The 22,441-nt window shown below is 51.5% G+C and overlaps 1 protein-coding gene across 4 annotated transcripts in view; it reads right to left on the bottom strand.

The window, feature by feature from the left end:
- Positions 1 to 22,441, bottom strand: part of LOC138638852 (DNA (cytosine-5)-methyltransferase 3A) — a 254,664-nt gene that overhangs the window by 6,344 nt on the left and 225,879 nt on the right. For 3 of the 4 annotated variants that reach the window (XM_069728517.1, XM_069728521.1, XM_069728520.1), the window contains 12 exons: positions 22,231 to 22,377; positions 19,407 to 19,451; positions 18,111 to 18,190; positions 17,839 to 17,951; positions 10,054 to 10,237; positions 9,875 to 9,959; positions 9,649 to 9,794; positions 9,459 to 9,549; positions 8,708 to 8,856; positions 8,534 to 8,619; positions 7,246 to 7,315; positions 5,176 to 5,294 (listed from right to left, as the gene is read on the bottom strand). In XM_069728517.1, the coding sequence (XP_069584618.1) occupies positions 5,176 to 5,294; positions 7,246 to 7,315; positions 8,534 to 8,619; positions 8,708 to 8,856; positions 9,459 to 9,549; positions 9,649 to 9,794; positions 9,875 to 9,959; positions 10,054 to 10,237; positions 17,839 to 17,951; positions 18,111 to 18,190; positions 19,407 to 19,451; positions 22,231 to 22,377 (1,315 nt within the window). The remainder of the gene's footprint in view (positions 1 to 5,175; positions 5,295 to 7,245; positions 7,316 to 8,533; positions 8,620 to 8,707; positions 8,857 to 9,458; positions 9,550 to 9,648; positions 9,795 to 9,874; positions 9,960 to 10,053; positions 10,238 to 17,838; positions 17,952 to 18,110; positions 18,191 to 19,406; positions 19,452 to 22,230; positions 22,378 to 22,441) is intronic. The other variant, XM_069728519.1, reaches the window with a different exon arrangement.

Raw genomic sequence — 22,441 nt, 5'->3', positions numbered from 1 at the left:
TATCCTTCTGGAAAGCCGTCTGCCGATGCAAAGGTAAGACCTCGGCAAAGATAAGGACGGAAAACTACGGTAAGTAGCGGCCCTACAGAGTAGAAGATCAGATACCAAGAGGCGTACAACTCAGGAAGCTTCCAGTGCTTAGGTGACGTGAGCAGTGCTTAGCTGGTGGTACCCTGGCTTAACCCAATCGTCAGCAATGGTAAATCGAATCCAGCGAGCAATGGCATCCTTAGAGGTAGTCCGACCTCTGCAAGGGCATACCAGGATAACCAGCAAGGCATCTGAACACAGCCGTGAGAGACAAGTAGAGCTGCACAGTCTTGACCCCATCAGATTGTGTAAGAGTCTCTCGGGGAGAGGAAAACAGGGTTAGGCAGAAAAGAGGATGCTGGATGCGAGATAACTTTGTCCTAGTGAAGGAGAGAAAAAGAGGCGAAAGACGCCCTTCAAAGCCTCGCCTGATGGAAGAGCTCAAGAAGAGGAAAGAAATCATCTTGCAAGAAAGCCAGAACGGAGAGATGTCTCTGATCGTCTCAAAAAGAGGGAACTAATGAGCATCCAGGACGAGACTGAGGTCCCACAAATATAGGAGGGTCCATTACAGTGACCCCGATTTTGCCTTGCCCTGGCAGAAAATTCTGACCTGCCACCTAGAAGTCAGGTATCGCTGAAAGATAGCCAAGGGACAAATCTGACCCCTGGGAGTCAAACCTGGCTGAAGACCAGAATTCAAAAATGGAAAAGAGGACAACATAGGAGCACTGCCATTAAATTCGCAACTATGCAGTAGAAGCCATCCATATGTAATGGTAAAGTGTGATGTGTCAGGCCTTTGTGCCAGGATACCAGTCCAATCTAATCAGGAAGGCTTAAAGCCTTCAGAACTGTGGTGTGAACAGTCGTGCCGGTAAATTAAACGACCAAGAATTTGGGTGGAAAAAAAAGACCCTGGGAAAGGTCTATCTGGATGCAATGGGTGCTCCCATGGGCAATCTGCAGCGAAGAATAAGAGTTTAGGACCCAACCAGAAGAATTCTGAGTTTACTAAGGACTCAAGAGTTTTCAGTCTGAAATGAGGCATGGAAGAAATTTGTCCTGATAGTGAAAGACCAAGAGTTCGGCATTGACCGTCATCCTGAACCTGGCACCTGCCGAAGGAAATTCTAGTGGAGGAGCTTGGCTTCCTAGGAGACCTTCGAGGGTCAAAAAAATCTCCAAACACCCTGGTGGTCCAATCAACACAACCAAAGTGCCTTAAGCCTCAAATGAGATGGACATAGCCAGCACTCCCACAGGAGGTGAAAGGATAGAAACATTGCTAGTATACTCTAATCCCGCAATCCAGGACTGTAGGAAAAAAAGGACTAGGATAAAGTGGAGACCGAGAACATGAGGGCTGAAGCACAGTACTGAATTAGCTGCATCAAGGGGAAGCTTCATCAGACACTCATGAGCGTAAAGTGGCGCCCTACCAAGGCACAATGCATCCAACAGGGCAGATGGAAATATGAGGAATCCTCCCAAAATTAAGCCCACTGGCAAAAAGATACGAGGTGGCCAAACCCCAAGGCTTCTGGGGCATCAATCCAAGGATATCTGATTTATGGTCTAAGGTACCATGAACCAAAAACTCCCATAGCTGAAGAAGCGTAAACCAGTGTGACTCCAGCATTCGTCACTGCAAAAAAAACAACTAGAGAGTCAGTCACCCCTGCCTCTAGAATAGAGGAAATGTCCTTGCTGAAGGCTGGAATCATGAGCCCAAAGAGTGCTATCCTCCTCCAGCACAGAAAGTTGGAGCAAAGCTACCTGGACTGTGTGAAGTGATGCACTAAGCTGAGAGATATCTTCCAGAGGAAAACATTTAGGGCTGGACTTGGAGAAACGCACAAACCGAGAGGTCTCTGCTGATAGGCCTACTCACTTAAGAAAGTGATCAAGGACCTGTCTGGTTCACCGGTCAAACACGTCCTACTGAGGGGTCTCAGCTGAACTGACTCACCTAAACCAATGCCAGGGAGTACTCAGGTCCGTGTATGCAAAATGACCTAGAAAGTGGAACCAACAGAAGGTCTCACTCAATGGACAGTAGTCCGAGTGCAGACTGGATTTTGTGTGTGATCAGTCCAACAAAATGCCTCGCTTGTTGCATTGACTTGCTGAGAAACACAGTCGGAGTACTGTCTGCTTTACCTGTTCGATATGTAATACTTTACGGACTCACCTATGAAAAGACACTTGCTCTGGGAGGTGGTCAGACGAGCTACCTCTGGTTGAGGGAGACAAACAGTCTACCTGGTCCTGGAGGGTGACTGCTCAGCTGAGGATGGCCAATGGAGGGGTAACAACATGAGGCGAGGCCACAAGGGGAGGCCGGATGGTGGGCTGGTGAGGTTGGATGGCTGTCTGGTGAGGCGGCGTGTGGATGCCGAACCTTACGGTGAGGCTAATTCCACTAAGATCAGGGAAAAATGGCAGCGCCCAGAAGAATAAAAAAGAGCGAAGCCTACACAACGGGCAGGAAGAAGCCAGCATAAATCAGATTAGCTGGTGGGTGGGGAAGTTGTGTGGCCTGATGGGAAACAACTAGGCGCAAATGAAGCAGAAGAGGAAAGGGGCAGGGAAATGGATCGGAACCACCGTTGGACTACTAAGGAGCGAGGACATTACCAGGAGTGGTCGAGGGAAAGATACAGCACAACTGACCAAAGCTAGAGACATAAAAGTGCTGAAGAGGGTGGATCCTGTGGTCTTGGAAGTTCCAGATCCATTTTCTGCTCCATGCAACGGGTTACGCTCTGGGGGTCGGCAGGTGTCACAAGGCAAAGGACCGTCCACCCCAGGTACCTGATCATCGACTGTGTCACAGTACAATGGTCCGACCGCCCCGATGACAGCAGATACAGACTGACAGCTACTGGCTGGTTCCTCCATCGCTTAAGGGGGTGAAACAGAGTGACCCACGCTGCCCTGTTACCCAACCTAAAGGAGAAGGAGAGGGAGAAGGAGAGGGGGAAGGAGATGGAGGAGAGGAAGGAGAGAAAGAAGGAGAAAGAGAAGGAAAGGGGTTCGTCTCTCCAGCAAAGAATCAGAGACAAATCAGGCCTGAAACTCGGAACTGTGTCTGCCTATGTGACACTAAGCTAAACTGAATAGCTGGGTGTCAGCAGAACAGGTGTCACCTGTGGGGAAGGAGACATTTTTTTTCTTAAGATGTCTTTTTAGTTACAGCCTCCAGATGGCAGCATATACCCATGAATTCTATATGCCCCAACGAAGCGTCCAAAAAAGAGAAATAAATCCCATCACTATCTAGTGACCGCCTGTTGCCTCCATCATCAGTATCTGGTGACTGCCCGTCACCTCCATCATCAGTATCTGGTGACCGCCCGACTCCTCCATCATCAGCATCTTTTGACCGCCAGTCGCCTCCATCATCAGTATCTGGTGACCGCCTGTCCCCTCCATCATCAGTATCTGGTGCCCGCCTGTCCCCTCCATCATCAGTATCTGGTGACCGCCTGTCGCCTCCATTATCAGTATCTGGTGGTTACCAGGTACCGATGAATGAGGTGACGGGTAGTAACCAGATACCGATGATGGAGGTGATGGACAGTCACCAGATAGTGATGATGAAGGGGACAGGTGGTCACCAGATACTGATGATGGAGGCGATGGGAGGTCACCAGATACTGATGATGGAGGTGACGGGCGGTCACCAGATACTGATGGGATTTTCGTTTCTCTTTGCATTTTAATGGATAAAATTAACTTATCACTTCTGGGCAATAAAAATGAAAAAAGCATATACAGAATGGGAGGAATAGGGCTAAGCAACAGCACATGTGAAAAAGACTTGGATATACTAATAGATCACAGACTACACATGAGTCAACAGTGTGATGCAGCAGCAAGAAAGGCAAATACAATTCTGGGACACACAGCTCTGGCAAAAATTAAGAGCCCACTGTAAAATGTCCAGTTTGTCTGATGTTTCTCTTTCTAGGTATATTCTTGAGAAAAATGTAAATTGTTCTTTTATTCTACAAACTACTGACAACATGTCTCTGAAGTTCCAAGCAATAAATTTTGTATTTTTTTCTGAAAAGCAGAAATGGTCAAAATTAAAGTAAAAAAAAAACAATCAGTCCTTTCAGACCTCAAATAATGCAAAGAAAACAAGATCATAATCATTTAGAAACAGCAATACTAATGTTTTAACTCAGGAAGAGTTCAGACATCAATATTTTGTGGAATAACCATGATTTTTAATCACAGCTTTCATATGTCTTGGCAGCTTTCCACCAGTCTGTCACACTGCTCCTGGTACAATAATGTCAGCAGTTCTTCTTTGTGTGATGGCTTGTGACTATCCATCATCCTCCTGATTACATTCCAGAGGTTTTCAATGAGGTTCAGGTCTGGAGATTGGGCGGCCATGACAGGGATTTGATGCGGTGGTCTCTTAATTTTTGCCAGAGCTGTATTAACAGAAGCATACAGTCTAGATCACGCGAAGTCATTATTGCCCTCTACTCCTCTTTGGTCAGACCTCATCTGGAATACTGGGTCCAGTTTTGGGCACCACATTTTAAAAAAGACATCAAACTGGAGCAAGTTCAGAGAAGAGGGACCAGAATGGTGACCGATCTGCAAACCATGTCCTATGAGGAACGGTTATAGGATCTGGGAATGTTTAGGTTGCAAAAAAGAAGACTGAGAGGAGACTTAATAGCTGTCTACAAATGTCTCAAGGGCTGTCACATTTATTCTCATTTGCACAACGAAAGACTAGAAGCAATGGGATGAAACTGAATGGGAGGAGACACAGATTAGATATTAGAAGAAACTTTTTGACAGTGAGGGTGATCAATGAGTGGAACAGGCGGCCACGAGAGGTGGCGAGTTCTCCTTCAATGGAAGTCTTCAAACAGAGGCTGGACAGACATCTGTCTGAGATGGTTTAGTGACTCCTGCACTGAGCACGGGGTTGGACCAGATGACCCTGGAGGTCCCTTCCAACTCTAACATTGCATTATTCTATTTTGGAAACATTTTTGCTTTTCAACATTTTTTCAGCCTAAAACTTTTGCACAGAACGGTACAAAGAAAAAAAAAATCATCATTTTAAAAATTGCTGAAATAAAGTATGAGGTTGTGAGAGTCGTCACCCACCGCTCCATCTCCGTGCACCACAGGATGTCCTCCTTCTCGTTCATGAACACCGGAAAGTGCTGGTCCTTCCCCTGCTTGATGGAGTTGGACCTAGTGGTGATGGTTCGGACTTTGCTAAACTGCAGGAAACAGGATGCAGAGGTGAGCGGGACGGCGGACCCCACAAAGGAACCCGAGCCCGGCCCACCACCCGAGATTCCCGGAGACCCTGCACTCATGTTATTAATACAGAACAGTCCGCAGCCATTACCTCCTAGTAGTACCATGCCTAGGAGCCCCCCTTTAAGAGGCTTCACATCACTTACACCCTTTAACCCCTTCACCCCCCACACCTGTTCCTCACCAGGACAATTTTTAACATTCTGACCACTGTCCCTTTATGAGGTTATAACTCTGGAGCTTCAACAGATCTCGGTGATTCTGAGGCTGTTTATTCCTGACATATTGCACTTCATGATGGTGGTAACATTTCATTGATACGTCTTCTCATTATTTGTAAAAATATCAGAAATTTGGTGAAAATTCAACAATTTTAAAACTTTAGATTTTTATGTCCTTAAATCTATCTACAGATGTAGTGACGATTTGACTCCATGTATGTTTTCTAGAAACAAGCAGCAATGAATGTTAAAATAGCAAATTTGCTGTTGTAGTGACCGGTACGCTGTAGTGACCGGTACGCTGTAGTGACCAGCTCATGCTTCTGGAGATACATAACAGATGATGGACCTGAGTGGGGACTTGCTTTTTTTGTGGATTGAGTTGAAGCTTTTATTGGGAACATTTTACGTAACATTTCGGATCACATTTATCTGGCGCTCTACGCTGAGCACATACATTGGGGTTTCCATCTAAATCTCTGAGTGACATGATAGAGGAACCCTCCCCCCCCCCGCCCCCCACAAGGGATCCATTCACTAAAATGAGGGAGCATAGTTACTCTGGACTCTGTTCAACGTTGTTCTTCTTTTCAGAAGTGCACGAAGCTGTGGACGCTGTCACTTTTATGCAAGCATAGAAAGGCGGACACCACCGGATCACAGGTCAGACGGCGTCCGCAGTGTTGCCAACTGCCTCATTTTAGGGAATCTTCCGCAAGAGGTTCCGTCTGAATCACGTATTTCAGAGATTTACATGGAAACCCCGATGTAAGCGCTCAGCGCAGAGCGCAGGATAAATGTGCACTGAGTCTTACTGCGATCTTTGGGAGGCAGAATGATAACTCAACAGCATGTGAAGAATTAGTTTTATTTTTTATGCTGTTCCTCGTACGGTAGAAGTGACTAGACGACGTTATTCTTTGGGTCGGTGATTACGGCGATACCAGATTTATATTGGGTTTTTATGCTTGGCTGCTGTCACACACTAAAAGACAACATATTTTGAGAGCTACAATTTTTCCATATTTTGGCCCAGAGTCATGTGAGGGCTTGTTTTTTGTGGGACGAGTTGACGTTTTTAACCCCTTAATCCCATATGACGTACTATCCCGTCAAGGTGACCTGGGACTTAATTCCCAGTGATGGGATAGTGGGGGAGTGCGGCCGAGTGTCAGCTGACTATCGCAGCTGACATCCGGCACTATGTGCCAGGAGCGGTCACGGACCAAACACGATCGCAGTGTTCCGGCGGCATAGGGAAGCATCGCGCAGGGAGGGGGCTCCCTGCGTGCTTCCCTGAGACCCTCGGAGCAACGCGATGTGATCGCGTTGCTCAGAGGGTCTCCTACCTCCTTCTCCCTGCAGGCCCCGGATCCAAAATGGCCGCGGGGCTACATCCGTGTCATGCAGGGAGGTGGCTTACCAGCGCCTGCTCAGAGCGAGCGCTGATAAGCCTGGAGCCCTGCATGTCAGATCGCTGATCTGACACAGTGCTCTGCAAAGTGTCAGATCCGCGATCTGTCACTGTAACATGTACCCCCCACATATGGGGTATCAGCGTACTCAGGACAAATGGGACAACAACTTTTGGGGCTCCTCGTTGTGATCCTCCCCCCACAGAAAAATCCTCTGGATTATGTTGTTCCCTCGGCTACGCTGACATCCGAGCGCTGATGCGCGGCCTCCTCACCTTCGCTATCCTGCCGTGCTCCAGACAGTCCTGTAAGTCCAGGCGGTCATTGATTGTAGAGACCAGAGGCCTAAAAACGCAGGAAAACAGGCGGTCAGTACAGAAATGGCGCCGTCACATGGCCTCACACCGTGCGAGAGGAAGACGGCGACACATTGTAATAACCCAAACTGCTCACAAATGCATTGGCAGCAGGGCCCCCAATACACACCGGCAGCAGGGCCCCCAATACACACCGGCAGCAGGGCCCCCAATACACACCGGCAGCAGGGCCCCCAATACACACCGGCAGCAGGGCCCCCAATACACACCGGCGGCAGGGCCCCCCATACACACTGACGGCAGGGCCCCCAGAGACACTGGCAGCAGGGCCCCCCATACATAATGCGGGCAGGGCCCCCCATACACAATGCTGGCAGGGCCCCCCATACACAATGTCGGCAGCAGGGCCCCCAATACACACTGGTAGCAGGGCCCCCCATACACATTGCCGGCAGGGCCCCAAAACACACTGGTAGCAGGGCCCCCCCATACACAATGCTGGCAGGGCCCCCCCATACACAATGCCGGCAGGGCCCCAAATACACACTGGTAGCAGGGCCCCCCCATACACAATGCTGGCAGGGCCCCCCCATACACAATGCAGGCAGGGCCCCCCATACACAATGCAGGCAGGGCCCCAAAACACACTGGTAGCAGGGCCCCCCCATACACAATGCAGGCAGGGCCCCCCATACACAATGCAGGCAGGGCCCCCCATACACAATGCAGGCAGGGCCCCCCATACACAATGCAGGCAGGGCCCCCCATACACAATGCAGGCAGGGCCCCCCATACACAACGCAGGCAGGGCCCCCCATACACAATGCAGGCAGGGCCCCCCATACACAATGCAGGCAGGGCCCCCCATACACAATGCCGGCAGGGCCCCCCATACACAATGCAGGCAGGGCCCCCCATACACAATGCAGGCAGGGCCCCCCATACACAATGCAGGCAGGGCCCCCCATACACAATGCAGGCAGGGCCCCCCATACACAATACCGGCAGGGCCCCCCATACACAATGCAGGCAGGGCCCCCCATACACAATGCAGGCAGGGCCCCCCATACACAATGCAGGCAGGGCCCCCCATACACAATGCCGGCAGGGCCCCCCATACACAATGCAGGCAGGGCCCCCCATACACAATGCAGGCAGGGCCCCCCATACACAATGCAGGCAGGGCCCCCCATACACAATGCCGGCAGAGCTGACGATGTGACAGGACCCCCACCATGACACCCACCTGTTCATGCCCGGCAGGTTGCCCCAGAAGTAGCGGGCCCTGTGCGCTGCAGACACCTCTCTGGCATCGATCATCACCGGGTTTGACTGAAAGGGAAAAAAGGAGAATGAGTAATCACAGACCCCGACACTGGTGCAGGACAGGACCGCCAAACAACGGCCCCCCACATCTTACCTCTAGAAAGCGAGATATGTCCCTTTTATCACTGATGCCCATGGCCACCACGTTCTCAAACAGCCAGAAGAACGGCCGATCATCTCCTTCCTTCGGCCGAGCTTCATGGAGCAGACGGTAAAACTCAAAGAAGAGGCGTCCTGTGCCCTCTGGGGTAAAGCAGGAGAGGTCGTCAGGGGCTGAGACCCCCATTATAGACAGGAACATACGGGCCAGAGGCGGAGACCCCCATTATACCCCATCATGGACAGGAACATACGAGTCAGAGGTGGAGACCCCCATTATAACCCATCATAGACAGGAACATATGGGTCAGAGGCAGCCCGTTGTATAAAGGCACCATATCCGGAGCTAGGGGACAATGACTGGTCCCTGCACCGACACATTGTAACGAACCATCAGCACAGGAGATCTCCGCTACTGATCCCTGCACTGACACACTGTAACAAACCATTAGCACAGGAGACCTCCGCTACTGACTGATCCCTGCACTGTCTCACTGTAACAAACCATCAGGACAGGAGATCTCCATGGCTGCTGATAATTGTCTTCACGATACACTGTAACAAACCCACATCACACAGACTATGAAGCTCGGAAGGAGATCAGAGATGTTCTGCGGTTTGAGAACTCGGCCACTAGGGGTCAGTGTGGTGCAGCGTCGTTATTCCCGCATTACGGCATAGCCGGCTATGGGGGCGCAAATACTTTTTACCAGACCCCTGGCCTACGTCCACACACAGCCACATACCGAACAGACCTTTCCGTGCTGGGTTCACAATGGAAAGGTCGTTACATGGACTTCCCCCGATCACCAGGTCAAAGGGGCCCCATTCCTGAATCTGTGGAGCGATGAGAGAGGAGCATTAGTGGTGGGACCCCAGGACTCAGCAGCAGCTTGGTGATGGTTTCCATGGGGCCCGTGTCTAGCGAGGACTCACATGTTTGCGGGTGATGTTCCTCACGTCACCGACGTACATGATCTTGCCCTGATGTCGAACCATTCCCACCGTGATGGAGTCTTCGCACACCTCGGAGGCAATGTACCGGTCTATCTGGATCCCAAGATCCTTTAGCACCAATAGACCTGGGGATGAGAGATCCGTTGTTAGGTGATCCGGTCATGGTGCTTGGACCTGTTAGATGGCATGAGAACTAGAAGATCACCTGTTGCAATGCCATCAAATAAGGAGAGTACTCGGACCGGCTTCCTCTTCTCGGCTGAGATAGGCGGATAAAGCTTTGGTGGCTCCTGGAAGACAGGAGGAAAGTGGTGAGAGTCATTCAGCGATCTGCCTGCAGAACCGTTCCGGTGGGCTCCGCAGGGATCAGGGCTCCATACTCACAAATTCTTGGTCATGGTTGTTGGCGAAGAAGAGCTGTAAACGAGTCGGCCAGTCATCTCGTCTTCGAAGCAACCCGTAAATGCCCTTGTGTCCACACATGTAGCAGTTCCAGGGGTCTTCTTTTATAGCTGCCTGAGCTGCACCTGGTCCCACCAACAAGTCCACACACTCCACACAGAAGCACCTGGAGAAGAGGAATATCAGTGCAAAATTAGACACCAAGCAAGTACCCTCCAGGAGCAGATGCTAGCCACATTCCCACCAGGACTAGACAGTAAACAAGTTCCCACCAGGACCAGACGTTAGCCACATTCCCACCAGGACCAGAAGGTAAACAAGTTCCCACCAGGACCAGATGCTAGCCACATTCCCTCAGGACCCGAAGCTAGCCACATACCAACCACAACCAGACGGTAAACAAGTTCCCACCAAGACTAGCTGGTAAACAAGTTCCCACCAGGACCAGCTGGTAAACAAGTTCCCACCAGGACCAAACAGTAAACAAGTTCCCACCAGGACCAAACAGTAAACAAGTTCCCACCAGGACCAAACAGTAAACAAGCTCCCACCAGGACCAAACAGTAAACAAGTTCCCACCAGGACCAAACAGTAAACAAGTTCCCACCAGGACCAGACGCTAGCCACATTCCCATTAGGAACAGAATGTAAACAAGTTTCCACCAGGATCAGACGCCAGCCACATTCCCACAGCACAAGACGGTAAGCAAGTTCCCACCAGGAAAAGACGATAATCAAGTTCTCACCAGGACCAGATGCTAACCACATTCCCACTACGACCAGATGGTAAGCAAGTTCCTACCAGGGCATGACGCTAGCCACATTCCTACCAGGACCAGACGATAAACAAGTTCCCACCAGGACAAGACTGTAAACAATATCCCGCCAGGACCAGACAGTAAACAAGGTTCCACAAGGACCAGTTACAAGCCACATTCCCACCAGGACCAGACAGTAAACAAGTTCCCACCAGAACCAGCTGCTAACCACATTCCCACCATGACCAGACGGTAAACAAGCTCCCACCAGGACCAGACGGAAAACAAGTTCCCACCAGGACCAGACGGTAAACAAGATACCACCAGGACCAGACAGTAAACAAGATCCCCCCAGGACCAGACGGTAAACAAGCTCCCACCAGGACAAGTCGGTAAACAAGTTTCTACCAGGACCAGACGGTAAACAAGCTCCCACCAGGACCAGACAGTAAACAAGCTCCCACCAGGACCAGACAGTAAACAATATCCCACCAGGACCAGACAGTAAACAATATCCCACCAGGACCAGACAGTAAACAAGGTTCCACAAGGACCAAATACAAGCCACATTCCCACCAGGACCAGACAGTAAACAAGTTCCCACCAGGAACTGACGCTAGCCACATTCCTAACAGGACCAGATGATAAACAAGTTTCCACCAGAACCAAATGCTAGCCACATTCCCACCACAACCAGACGGTAAACAAGCTCCCACCAGGACAAGACGGTAAAAAAGATACCACCAGGACCAGACAGTAAACAAGATCCCACCAGGACCAGACAGTAAACAAGTTCCCACAAGGACCAGATACAAGCCAAATTCCTACCAGGACCAGATGGTAAACAAGTTTCCACCAGGACCAGACACTAGCCACATACCCACCACAATCAGACGGTAAACAAATTACCACCACGACCAGACAGTAAACAAGATCCCACCAGGACCAGATGCTAGCCACATTCCCACAGGACCAGACGGTAAACAAGTTCCCACCAGGACCAAATGCTAGCCACATTCCCTTAGGACCCGAAGCTAGCCACATACCAACCACAACCAGACAGTAAACAAGTTCCCACCAGGACCAGACAGTAAACAAGTTCCCACAAGGACCACATACTAGCCACATTCCTACCAGGACCAGACGATAAACAAGTTTCCACCAGGACCAAACGCTAGCCACATACCCACCACAATTTACCAGACGGTAAACAAATTACCAAAACGACCAGACAGTAAACAAGATCCCACCCGGACTAGACGGTAAACAAGGTCCCACCAGGACCAAACAGTAAACAAGTTCCCACCAGGACCAGACGCTAGCCACATTCCCACAGCACAAGACGGTAAGCAAGTTCCCACCAGGAAAAGACGATAAGCAAGTTCTCAGGACCAGGACCAAACGCTAGCCACATTCCCACCACGACCAGACGGTAAACAAGTTCCCACCAGGACAAGACAGTAAACAAGATACCACCAGGACCAGACAGTAAACAAGATCCCCCAGGACCAGACGGTAAACAAGCTCCCACCAGGACAAGTCGGTAAACAAGTTCCTACCAGGACCAGACTGTAAACAAGCTCCCACCAGGACCAGCCAGTAAACAATATCCCACCAGGACCAGACAGTAAACAAGGTTCCACAAGGACCAGATACAAGCCACATTCCCACCAGGACCAGACAGTAAACAATATCCCACCAGGACCAGACAGTAAACAAGGTTCCACAAGGACCAGATACAAGCCACATTCCCACCAGGACCAGACAGTAAACAAGTTCCCACCAGGAACTGACGCTAGCCACATTCCTAACAGGACCAGATGATAAACAAGTTTCCACCAGGACCAAATGCTAGCCACATTCCCACCACGACCAGACGGTAAACAAGCTCCCACCAGGACAAGACGGTAAAAAAGATACCACCAGGACCAGACAGTAAACAAGATCCCACCAGGACCAGACAGTAAACAAGTTCCCACAAGGACCAGATACAAGCCAAATTCCTACCAGGACCAGATGGTAAACAAGTTTCCACCAGGACCAGACACTAGCCACATACCCACCACAACCATACGGTAAACAAATTACCACCACGACCAGACAGTAAACAAGATCCCACCAGGACCAGATGCTAGCCACATTCCCACAGGACCAGACGGTAAACAAGTTCCCACCAGGACCAAATGCTAAACACATTCCCACCAGGACCAGAAGTCATCCACATACCAACCACAACCAGACAGTAAACAAGTTCCCACCAGGACCAAATGCTAGCAACATTCCCACCATGACCAGACGATAAACAAGCTCCCATCAGGACAAGATGGCAAACAAGTTCCCACCAGGACTAGACAGTAAACAAGATCCCACTAGGACCAGACACTAGCCACATACCCACCACAACCAGGCGGTAAAAGAATTACCACCACAATCAAAAAAAGTATACAGGTCCTTCTCAAAAAATTAGCATATAGTGTTAAATTTCATTATTTACCATAATGTAATGATTACAATTAACCTTTCATATATTATAGATTCATTATCCACCAACTGAAATTTGTCAGGTCTTTTATTGTTTTAATACTGATGATTTTGGCATACAACTCCTGATAACCCAAAAAACCTGTCTCAATAAATTAGCATATCAAGAAAAGGTTCTCTAAACGACCTATTACCCTAATCTTCTGAATCAACTAATTAACTCTAAACACATGCAAAAGATACCTGAGGCTTTTATAAACTCCCTGCCTGGTTCATTACTCAAAACCCCCATCATGGGTAAGACTAGCGACCTGACAGATGTCAAGAAGGCCATCATTGACACCCTCAAGCAAGAGGGTAAGACCCAGAAAGAAATTTCTCACCAAATAGGCTGTTCCCAGAGTGCTGTATCAAGGCACCTCAATGGTAAGTCTGTTGGAAGGAAACAATGTGGCAGAAAACGCTGTACAACGAGAAGAGGAGACCGGACCCTGAGGAAGATTGTGGAGAAGGACCGATTCCAGACCTTGGGGAACCTGAGGAAGCAGTGGACTGAGTCTGGTGTGGAAACATCCAGAGCCACCGTGCACAGGCGTGTGCAGGAAATGGGCTACAGGTGCCGCATTCCCCAGGTAAAGCCACTTTTGAACCATAAACAGCGGCAGAGGCGCCTGACCTGGGCTACAGAGAAGCAGCACTGGACTGTTGCTAAGTGGTCCCAAGTACTTTTTTCTGATGAAAGCAAATTTTGCATGTCATTCGGAAATCAAGGTGCCAGAGTCTGGAGGAAGACTGGGGAGAAGGAAATGCCAAAATGCCTGAAGTCCAGTGTCAAGTACCCACAGTCAGTGATGGTGTGGGGTGCCATGTCAGCTGCTGGTGTTGGTCCACTGTGTTTCATCAAGGGCAGAGTCAATGCAGCTAGCTATCAGGAGATTTTGGAGCACTTCATGCTTCCATCGGCTGAAATGCTTTATGGAGATGAAGATTTCATTTTTCAGCACGACCTGGCACCTGCTCACAGTGCCAAAACCACTGGTAAATGGTTTACTGACCATGGTATTACTGTGCTCAATTGGCCTGCCAACTCTCCTGACCTGAACCCCATAGAGAATCTGTGGGATATTGTGAAGAGAAAGTTGAGAGACGCAAGACCCAACACTCTGGATGAGCTTAAGGCCGCTATTGAAGCATCCTGGGCCTCCATAACATCTCAGCAGTGTCACAGGCTGATTGCCTCCATGCCACGCCGCATTGAAGCAGTCATTTCTGCCAAAGGATTCCCGACCAAGTATTGAGTGCATAACTGAACATTATTATTTGTTGGTTTTTTTGTTTGTTATTAAAAAACACTTTTATTTGATTGGATGGGTGAAATATGCTAATTTATTGAGACAGGTTTTTTGGGTTATCAGGAGTTGTATGCCAAAATCATCAGTATTAAAACAATAAAAGACCTGACAAATTTCAGTTGGTGGATAATGAATCTATAATATATGAAAGGTTAATTGTAATCATTACATTATGGTAAATAATGAAATTTAACACTATATGCTAATTTTTTGAGAAGGACCTGTACAAGATCCCACCACGACCAGACGGTAAACAAGGTCCCACCAGGATCAGAGGGTAAACAAGTTCTCACCAGGACCAAACGGTAAACAAGTTCCCACCAAGACCAGACGGTAAACACGTTCCCACCAGGACCAGATGCTAGCCACATTCCCACCAGGACCAGACGGTAAGAAAGTTTCCACCAGGACCAGACACTAGTCACATTCCCACCAGAACCAGATGGTAAGCAAGTTTCTATTAGAACTACAGTAGATGCTAGCCACATTCCCACCAGGACCAAACGGTATTCAAGATCCCACCAGGACAAGATGCTAGCTACATTCTCACCACATCCAAACGGTAAACAAGTTTCCACCAGGACCAGAGGCTAGCCACATTAACACCAGGACCAGATGGAAAGCAAGTTCCTACCAGGACCAGACACTAGCCACATTCTCACCAGGACCAGACGGTAAAAAAGTTCCTACCAGGACCAGATGGTAGCCACATTCCCACCACGACCAGACGGTAAGCAAGTTCCTACCAAGAACAGACACTAGTCACATTCTCACCAGGACCAGACGGTAAACAAGTTCCCACCAGGACCAGACGGTAAACAAGTTCCAACCAGGACCAGACCCTAACCACATTTCCACCACGACCAGGCGGTAAACAAGTTCCCACCAGGACCAGGCGGTAAACAAGTTCCAACCAGGACCAGACCCTAGCCACATTCCCACCACGACCAGACGGTAAACAAGTTCTTACCAGGACCAGATGCTAGCCACATTACCACCAGGACCAGATGGTTCGCAAGTTCCTACCAGGGCTAGACGGTAAACAAGTTCCCACCAGGACCAGGCGGTAAACAAGTTCCAACCAGGACCAGACCCTAGCCACATTCCCACCACGACCAGACGGTAAACAAGTTCTTACCAGGACCAGATGCTAGCCACATTACCACCAGGACCAGATGGTTCGCAAGTTCCTACCAGGGCTAGACGGTAAACAAGTTCCCACCAGGACCAGACGGTAAACAAGTTCCCACCAGGACCAGACGCTAGCAACATTCCCACCAGGACCAGATAGTAAGCAAGTTCCCACCAGGACCAGACGCTTGCTACATTCCCACCAGGACCAGATAGTAAGCAAGTTCCCACCAGGAAAAGACGGTAAATAAGTTTCCACCAGCACCTGACGGTAAACAAGTTCCCACCAGGACCAAACGGTAAACAAATGTCACAATACCCGGGTATTAATGCTGCAGGGAAAACTGCACCCAGCAGCAACGGAGCTGGACCAGACACCGGGTAACTAACATGATCACCAACGGGACCTTACATATGAGACAGTGTGATCAGGTAAAGCAACGAGATTTTAGACCATGTGATAGAGAGGGAGGCGGTCAGGGGGCGGAGCCAGATGCCGGGGAAACAGAGAAAGGACAAGCATAAAAGAATTGTGAAACAAGCAGAGGTTGTAGGAAGAAAATTACAAGATACCAACAGGGAGAGTCAGGGAATGTTCAGAAGGAAGCCAAGCCAGAAGTCAGTAATTCAGGAAAATGAATAGAGTAAAGCACAGAAAGCAAGACACTATGCAAGCCAGCACACACTTCAGAGGTCAAGCATACAGATTGCAGAAAACCTATAGCTGACAAGGATACCAGGTTAGGAGCGAGTATAAATAGCCCTCCCATCTTAAAAGAGAGGCTAACAACATTAACCCTGAGAGAACAGGACATTAACCTTGTCCTACTATGACACAAGTTCCCCCAAGGACCAGATACAAGCCACATTCCCTCCAGGACCAGACACTAGCCACATTCCCACGACGAACAGACGGTAAACAAGTTCCCACCAGGACCAGATGCTAGCCACATTACCACAAGGACCAGATGGTAAGCAAGTTCCCACCAGGACCAGATGCTAGCCACATTACCACCAGGACCAGATGGTAAGCAAGTTCCTACCAGGACCAGACAGTAAACAAGTTCAAACCAGGACCAGATGCTAGCCACATTCTCATCAGGACCAAACGGTAAACAAGCTTTCACCAGGACCAGGAGCTAGCAACATTCCCACCACGACCAGATAGTAAGCAAGTTCCCACCCGGACCAGACGATAAACAAGTTCCCACCAGGACCAGACGCTTGCCACATTCCCACTAGGACCAGATAGTAAGCAATTTCCCACCAGGACCAGACAGTAAACAACTTCCCACCAGGACCAGCTGCTTGCCACATTCCCACAAGGACCAGATAGTAAGCAAGTTCCCATCAGGACCAGACGGTAAACAAGTTTCCACCAGCACCTGACGCTAGCCACATTCCCACCAGGACTAGACGGTAAACAAGTTCCCACCAGGACCAGACGCTTGCAACATTCCCACGATGACCAGATAGTAAGAAAGTTCCCATCAGCACCAGAAGGTAAACAAGTTTCAACCACCACCTGACGCTAGCCACATTCCCAACAGGACCAGACAGTAAACAAGTTCCCAGAAGAACCAGAAGCTAGCCACATTCCCACCATGACCAGACGGTAATCAAACTGTAAACAAACTTGTAAACAAGTTCCTAACAGGACCAGAAACTAGCCACATTCCCACCACGACCAGACGTTAATCAAGTTCCTAACAGGACCAGAAACTAGCCACATTCCCACCACGACCAGACGGTAAACAAGTTCCCAACAGGATCAGACACTAACCATGTTCCTACCACCATCAAACGCTAACCACATCTTCACCAGGACCAGACACTAACCATTTTTCCACCAGGACCAGAGACTAGCCACCTTCCCGCCAGGACCAGACACTAACCACGTTTCCATGGTGACCAGAGACTAACCACGTTTCCAAAGGGACCAGAGACTAACCATGTTCCCTCCAGGTCTAGACACCCAGATCAGTTTTGTAGGTCACCAGAGGTCATGTCCCATGAGGATGAGCTCCTGGGTGTGCTGCTCTCACCTGCAGCAGTTATTGTTGCCGCACATGAGCACCTCCCGTCCTCCACAGCAGATGGTGCAGTAGGACTGGTATCCGTCGTCGTCATACTGGTATGCGCACTCTAAAAAGCAGTTCTGAAAAGGCAGGAAAAGATCTCACAATTACACCAGCATAGCTCCTGCCACACACAGTGCCCTCTCCTCCCAAACTACTGACAGTTTCCTCCTCACACCAGAGACATTCCTGCTCCGTTCTTACTGACAGTTTTTTGTACACTTCCTCCATGATCTTACCTTGCAGTTTTGGCACATTCCCCCAATAAATAGTGGGTGCTCCAGACTAACGATCAAACTGCCGCAAGAGATGCAGATATCTGGAAACAAGCAGAAACAGCCCTCTGATCAGAGGCCGGGATCCTTCCATAACAGAGGCTGGGATCCCTACAAGACAGAGACCGGGACATGTGGAGGCCGGGATCCCTACATAACAGAGGCCGGGACATGTGGAGGCCGAGATCCCTACATAACAGAAGTCGGGACATGTGGAGGCCGGGATCCCTACATAACAGAGGCCGGGACATGTGGAGGCTGAGATCCCTACATAACAGAAGCCGGGACATGTGGAGGCCGAGATTCCTACATAACAGAGGCCGGACATGTGGAGGCCGAGATCCCTAAATAACAAAGGCCGAAGATGTGGAGGCCGAGATCCCTACATAACTGAGGCCGGACATGTGGAGGCCGAGATCCCTACATGACAGAGGCAGGGACATGTGGAGGCCGAGATCCCTACATGACAGAGGCAGGGACATGTGGAGGCCGAGATCCCTACATGACAGAGGCAGGGACATGTGGAGGCCGAGATCCCTACATAACTGAGGCCGGACATGTGGAGGCCGAGATCCCTACATAACAAGTGGCTGGACATGTGGAGGCCGAGATCCCTACATGACAGAGGCAGGAACATGTGGAGGCCGAGATCCCTACATAACAGAGGCCGGGAGGTCTGACGAAGGCAGACGCTGAAACGCGCGTCGGGGTAGGGCGCATCCAGGGGACGTGTTTCACACAAGCAACAGGTAATTATCATGCGGCCTTATGTGTGACTTATTATAAGTCAGCAGCACATAATTGTATGTATTTCATTTTTGCCTGCTTATGAATTGGCTGCGCAGGCCTCTAGCATGTCTGCACCAGCACTTTATTTACCTATGTATCCTTACATTTACCGGTCACACCACCTTCTCACTGATTCCTATTCCAGCTGTGGCATTTATATATGGAAATAATTATTGGGCTATATGAGTTTGCCTTTAATTAAATACTTCAACCAATCTATTTTCATGTGTTACCACGGTACATTGTAATCTTTTTTGTCGTCCCCTGGTATAGTGCCTTTTTGGTATTTTGTCCCCCCCACCCTATGTGGTTCTATATCCTCAATAAATACTACTATTTAGCAAAATATTGGGCATCATTTCGGTTCTTTTGTTCTAGTTTTTTTAAGAGGCCAGGAGGTGAAGGGTGATGACATGGTGGGTAAAATACGAGATGATCACATGACCCCAGGAGATATGTTACTGCACTTACCCTCGATGTGCCGACACTTCTGACGCACTTCATACACCAACCTTTCTGCAAAACACAAAACACCGAAGAATCAGGAGAAATGAGTAAAAGAGGTAAGATCTGACACTGAAGCGGCGGGGGGCTGGGAGACACTGAAGGGGCTGGGAGACACTGAAGGGGGGGGGAACTGGGAGACACTGAAGGGGGGGGGAACTGGGAGACACTGAAGGGGCTGGGAGACACTGAAGGGGCTGGGAGACACTGAAGCGGGGGGGGGAGCTGGGAGACACTGAAGGGGCTGGGAGATCCTGAAGCGGCAGGGGGCTGGGAGACACAGAAGGGGCTGGAAGACACTGAAGCGGCGGGGAGCTGGGAGACACTGAAGGGGCTGGGAGACACAGAAGCGGCAGGGGGCTGGGAGACACTGAAGGGGCTAGGAGACACTGAAGCGGCGGGGAGCTGGGAGACACAGAAGCGGCGGGGAGCTGGGAGACACTGAAGGGGCTGGGAGACACAGAAGCGGCAGGGGGCTGGGAGACACTGAAGGGGCTGGGAGATCCTGAAGCGGCGGGGAGCTGGGAGACACTGAATCGGCGGGGAGCTGGGAGACACTGAAGCGGCGGGGAGCTGGGAGACACTGAAGGGGCTGGGAGACACAGAAGCGGCAGGGGGCTGGGAGACACTGAAGGGACTGGGAGATCCTGAAGCGGCAGGGGGCTGGGAGACACTGAAGGGGCTGGAAGACACTGAAGCGGCGGGGAGCTGGGAGACACTGAAGGGGCTGGGAGACACAGAAGCGGCAGGGGGCTGGGAGACACTGAAGGGGCTGGGAGATCCTGAAGCGGCGGGGAGCTGGGAGACACTGAAGGGGCTGGGAGACACAGAAGCGGCAGGGGGCTGGGAGACACTGAAGGGGCTGGGAGATCCTGAAGCGGCGGGGAGCTGGGAGACACTGAAGCGGCGGGGAGCTGGGAGACACTGAAGGGGCTGGGAGACACAGAAGCGGCAGGGGGCTGGGAGACACTGAAGGGGCTGGGAGATCCTGAAGCGGCAGGGGGCTGGGAGACACTGAAGGGGCTGGAAGACACTGAAGCGGCGGGGAGCTGGGAGACACAGAAGCGGCAGGGGGCTGGGAGACACTGAAGGGGCTGGGAGATCCTGAAGCGGCGGGGAGCTGGGAGACACTGAAGCGGCGGGGAGCTGGGAGACACTGAAGCGGCGGGGAGCTGGGAGACACTGAAGGGGCTGGGAGACACAGAAGCGGCAGGGGGCTGGGAGACACTGAAGGGGCTGGGAGATCCTGAAGCGGCAGGGGGCTGGGAGACACTGAAGGGGCTGGAAGACACTGAAGCGGCGGGGAGCTGGGAGACACTGAAGGGGCTGGGAGACACTGAAGGGGCTGGGAGACACTGAAGCAGGGGGGAGCTGGGAGACACTGAAGTGGCGGGGAGCTGGGAGACACAGAAGCGGCGGGGAGCTGGGAGACACTGAAGCGGCGGGGGCTGGGAGACACTGAAGGGGCTGGGAGACACTGAAGGGGCTAGGAGACACTGAAGCGGTGGGGAGCTGGGAGACACAGAAGCGGCAGCGGGCTGGGAGACACTGAAGGGGCTAGGAGACACTGAAGCGGCGGGGAGCTGGGAGACACAGAAGCGGCAGGGGGCTGGGAGACACTGAAGGGGCTGGGAGATCCTGAAGCGGCAGGGGGCTGGGAGACACAGAAGGGGCTGGAAGACACTGAAGCGGCGGGGAGCTGGGAGACACTGAAGGGGCTGGGAGACACTGAAGGGGCTGGAAGACACTGAAGCGGCGGGGAGCTGGGAGACACTGAAGGGGCTGGGAGACACTGAAGGGGCTGGGAGACACTGAAGCAGGGGGGAGCTGGGAGACACTGAAGCGGCGGGGAGCTGGGAGACACTGAAGCGGCGGGGAGCTGGGAGACACTGAAGCGGCGGGGAGCTGGGAGACAGAAGCGGCAGGGGGCTGGGAGACAATGAAGGGGCTGGGAGACACTGAAGGGGCTGGGAGCTGGGAGACACTGGAGCGGTGGGGAGCTGGGAGACAGAAGCGGCGGGGGGCTGGGAGACACAGAAGCGGCGGGGGGCTGGGAGACACAGAAGCGGCAGGGGGCTGGGAGACACTGAAGGGCCTGGGAGACACTGAAGCGGCAGGGGGCTGGGAGACACTGAAGGGGCTGGGAGACACTGAAGCGGCAGGGGGCTGGGAGACACTGAAGCGGCGGGGAGACACTGAACCGGCGGGGAGACACTGAACCGTCAGGGGAAGGAGAGACACTGAACCGGCAGGGGGCGGGGAGACACTGAACCGGCAGGGGTCGGAGAGACACTGAACCGGCAGGGGGCGGAGAGACACTGAACCGGCAGGGGGCGGAGAGACACTGAACCGGCAGGGGGCGGAGAGACACTGAACCGGCAGGGGGCGGAGAGACACTGAACCGACAGGGGGCGGAGAGAAACTGAACCGGCAGGGGGCGGAGAGACACTGAACCGGCAGGGGGCAGAGAGACACTGAACCGACAGGGGGCGGAGAGAAACTGAACCGGCAGGGGGCGGAGAGACACTGAACCGGCAGGGGGCGGAAAGACACTGAACCGGCAGGGGGCGGAAAGACACTGAACCGGCAGGGGGCGGAAAGACACTGAACCGGCAGGGGGCGGAAAGACACTGAACCGGCAGGGGGGCGGAGACACACTGAACCGTCAGGGGCGGAGACACACTGAACCGGCAGGGGGCGGAGACACACCGAACCGGCAGGGGGCGGAGACACACCGAACCGGCAGGGGGCGGGGAGACACTGAATTTGTGGGCGCTGCCCCCCGTCGTACCTCGAGTCCGCTCATCGATGATTTCTTTGACCTTGGGCTTCTCTGTGCTTTTTCGGGGTTTCTTCGCAGGAGGGGGAGGGGCATAAGCCGCGGCTTCGGGTTCCACCCAGATCTCGGTGTAGACCTCTTTGTAGGGGTTGCGTTCCTCTGCAGACATAATGAAAGGGTAAATAGGATGAACAGTAGGGGGCGCACGCCCACCATCCCATGT

The sequence above is a fragment of the Ranitomeya imitator genome, chromosome 5 (genome assembly GCF_032444005.1).
Source record: "Ranitomeya imitator isolate aRanImi1 chromosome 5, aRanImi1.pri, whole genome shotgun sequence".
NCBI classification, from domain to species: domain Eukaryota; kingdom Metazoa; phylum Chordata; class Amphibia; order Anura; family Dendrobatidae; genus Ranitomeya; species Ranitomeya imitator.
The sequence above is the reverse complement of the archived record's forward strand: the minus strand, read 5'-3'. Positions and strand labels throughout refer to the sequence as shown.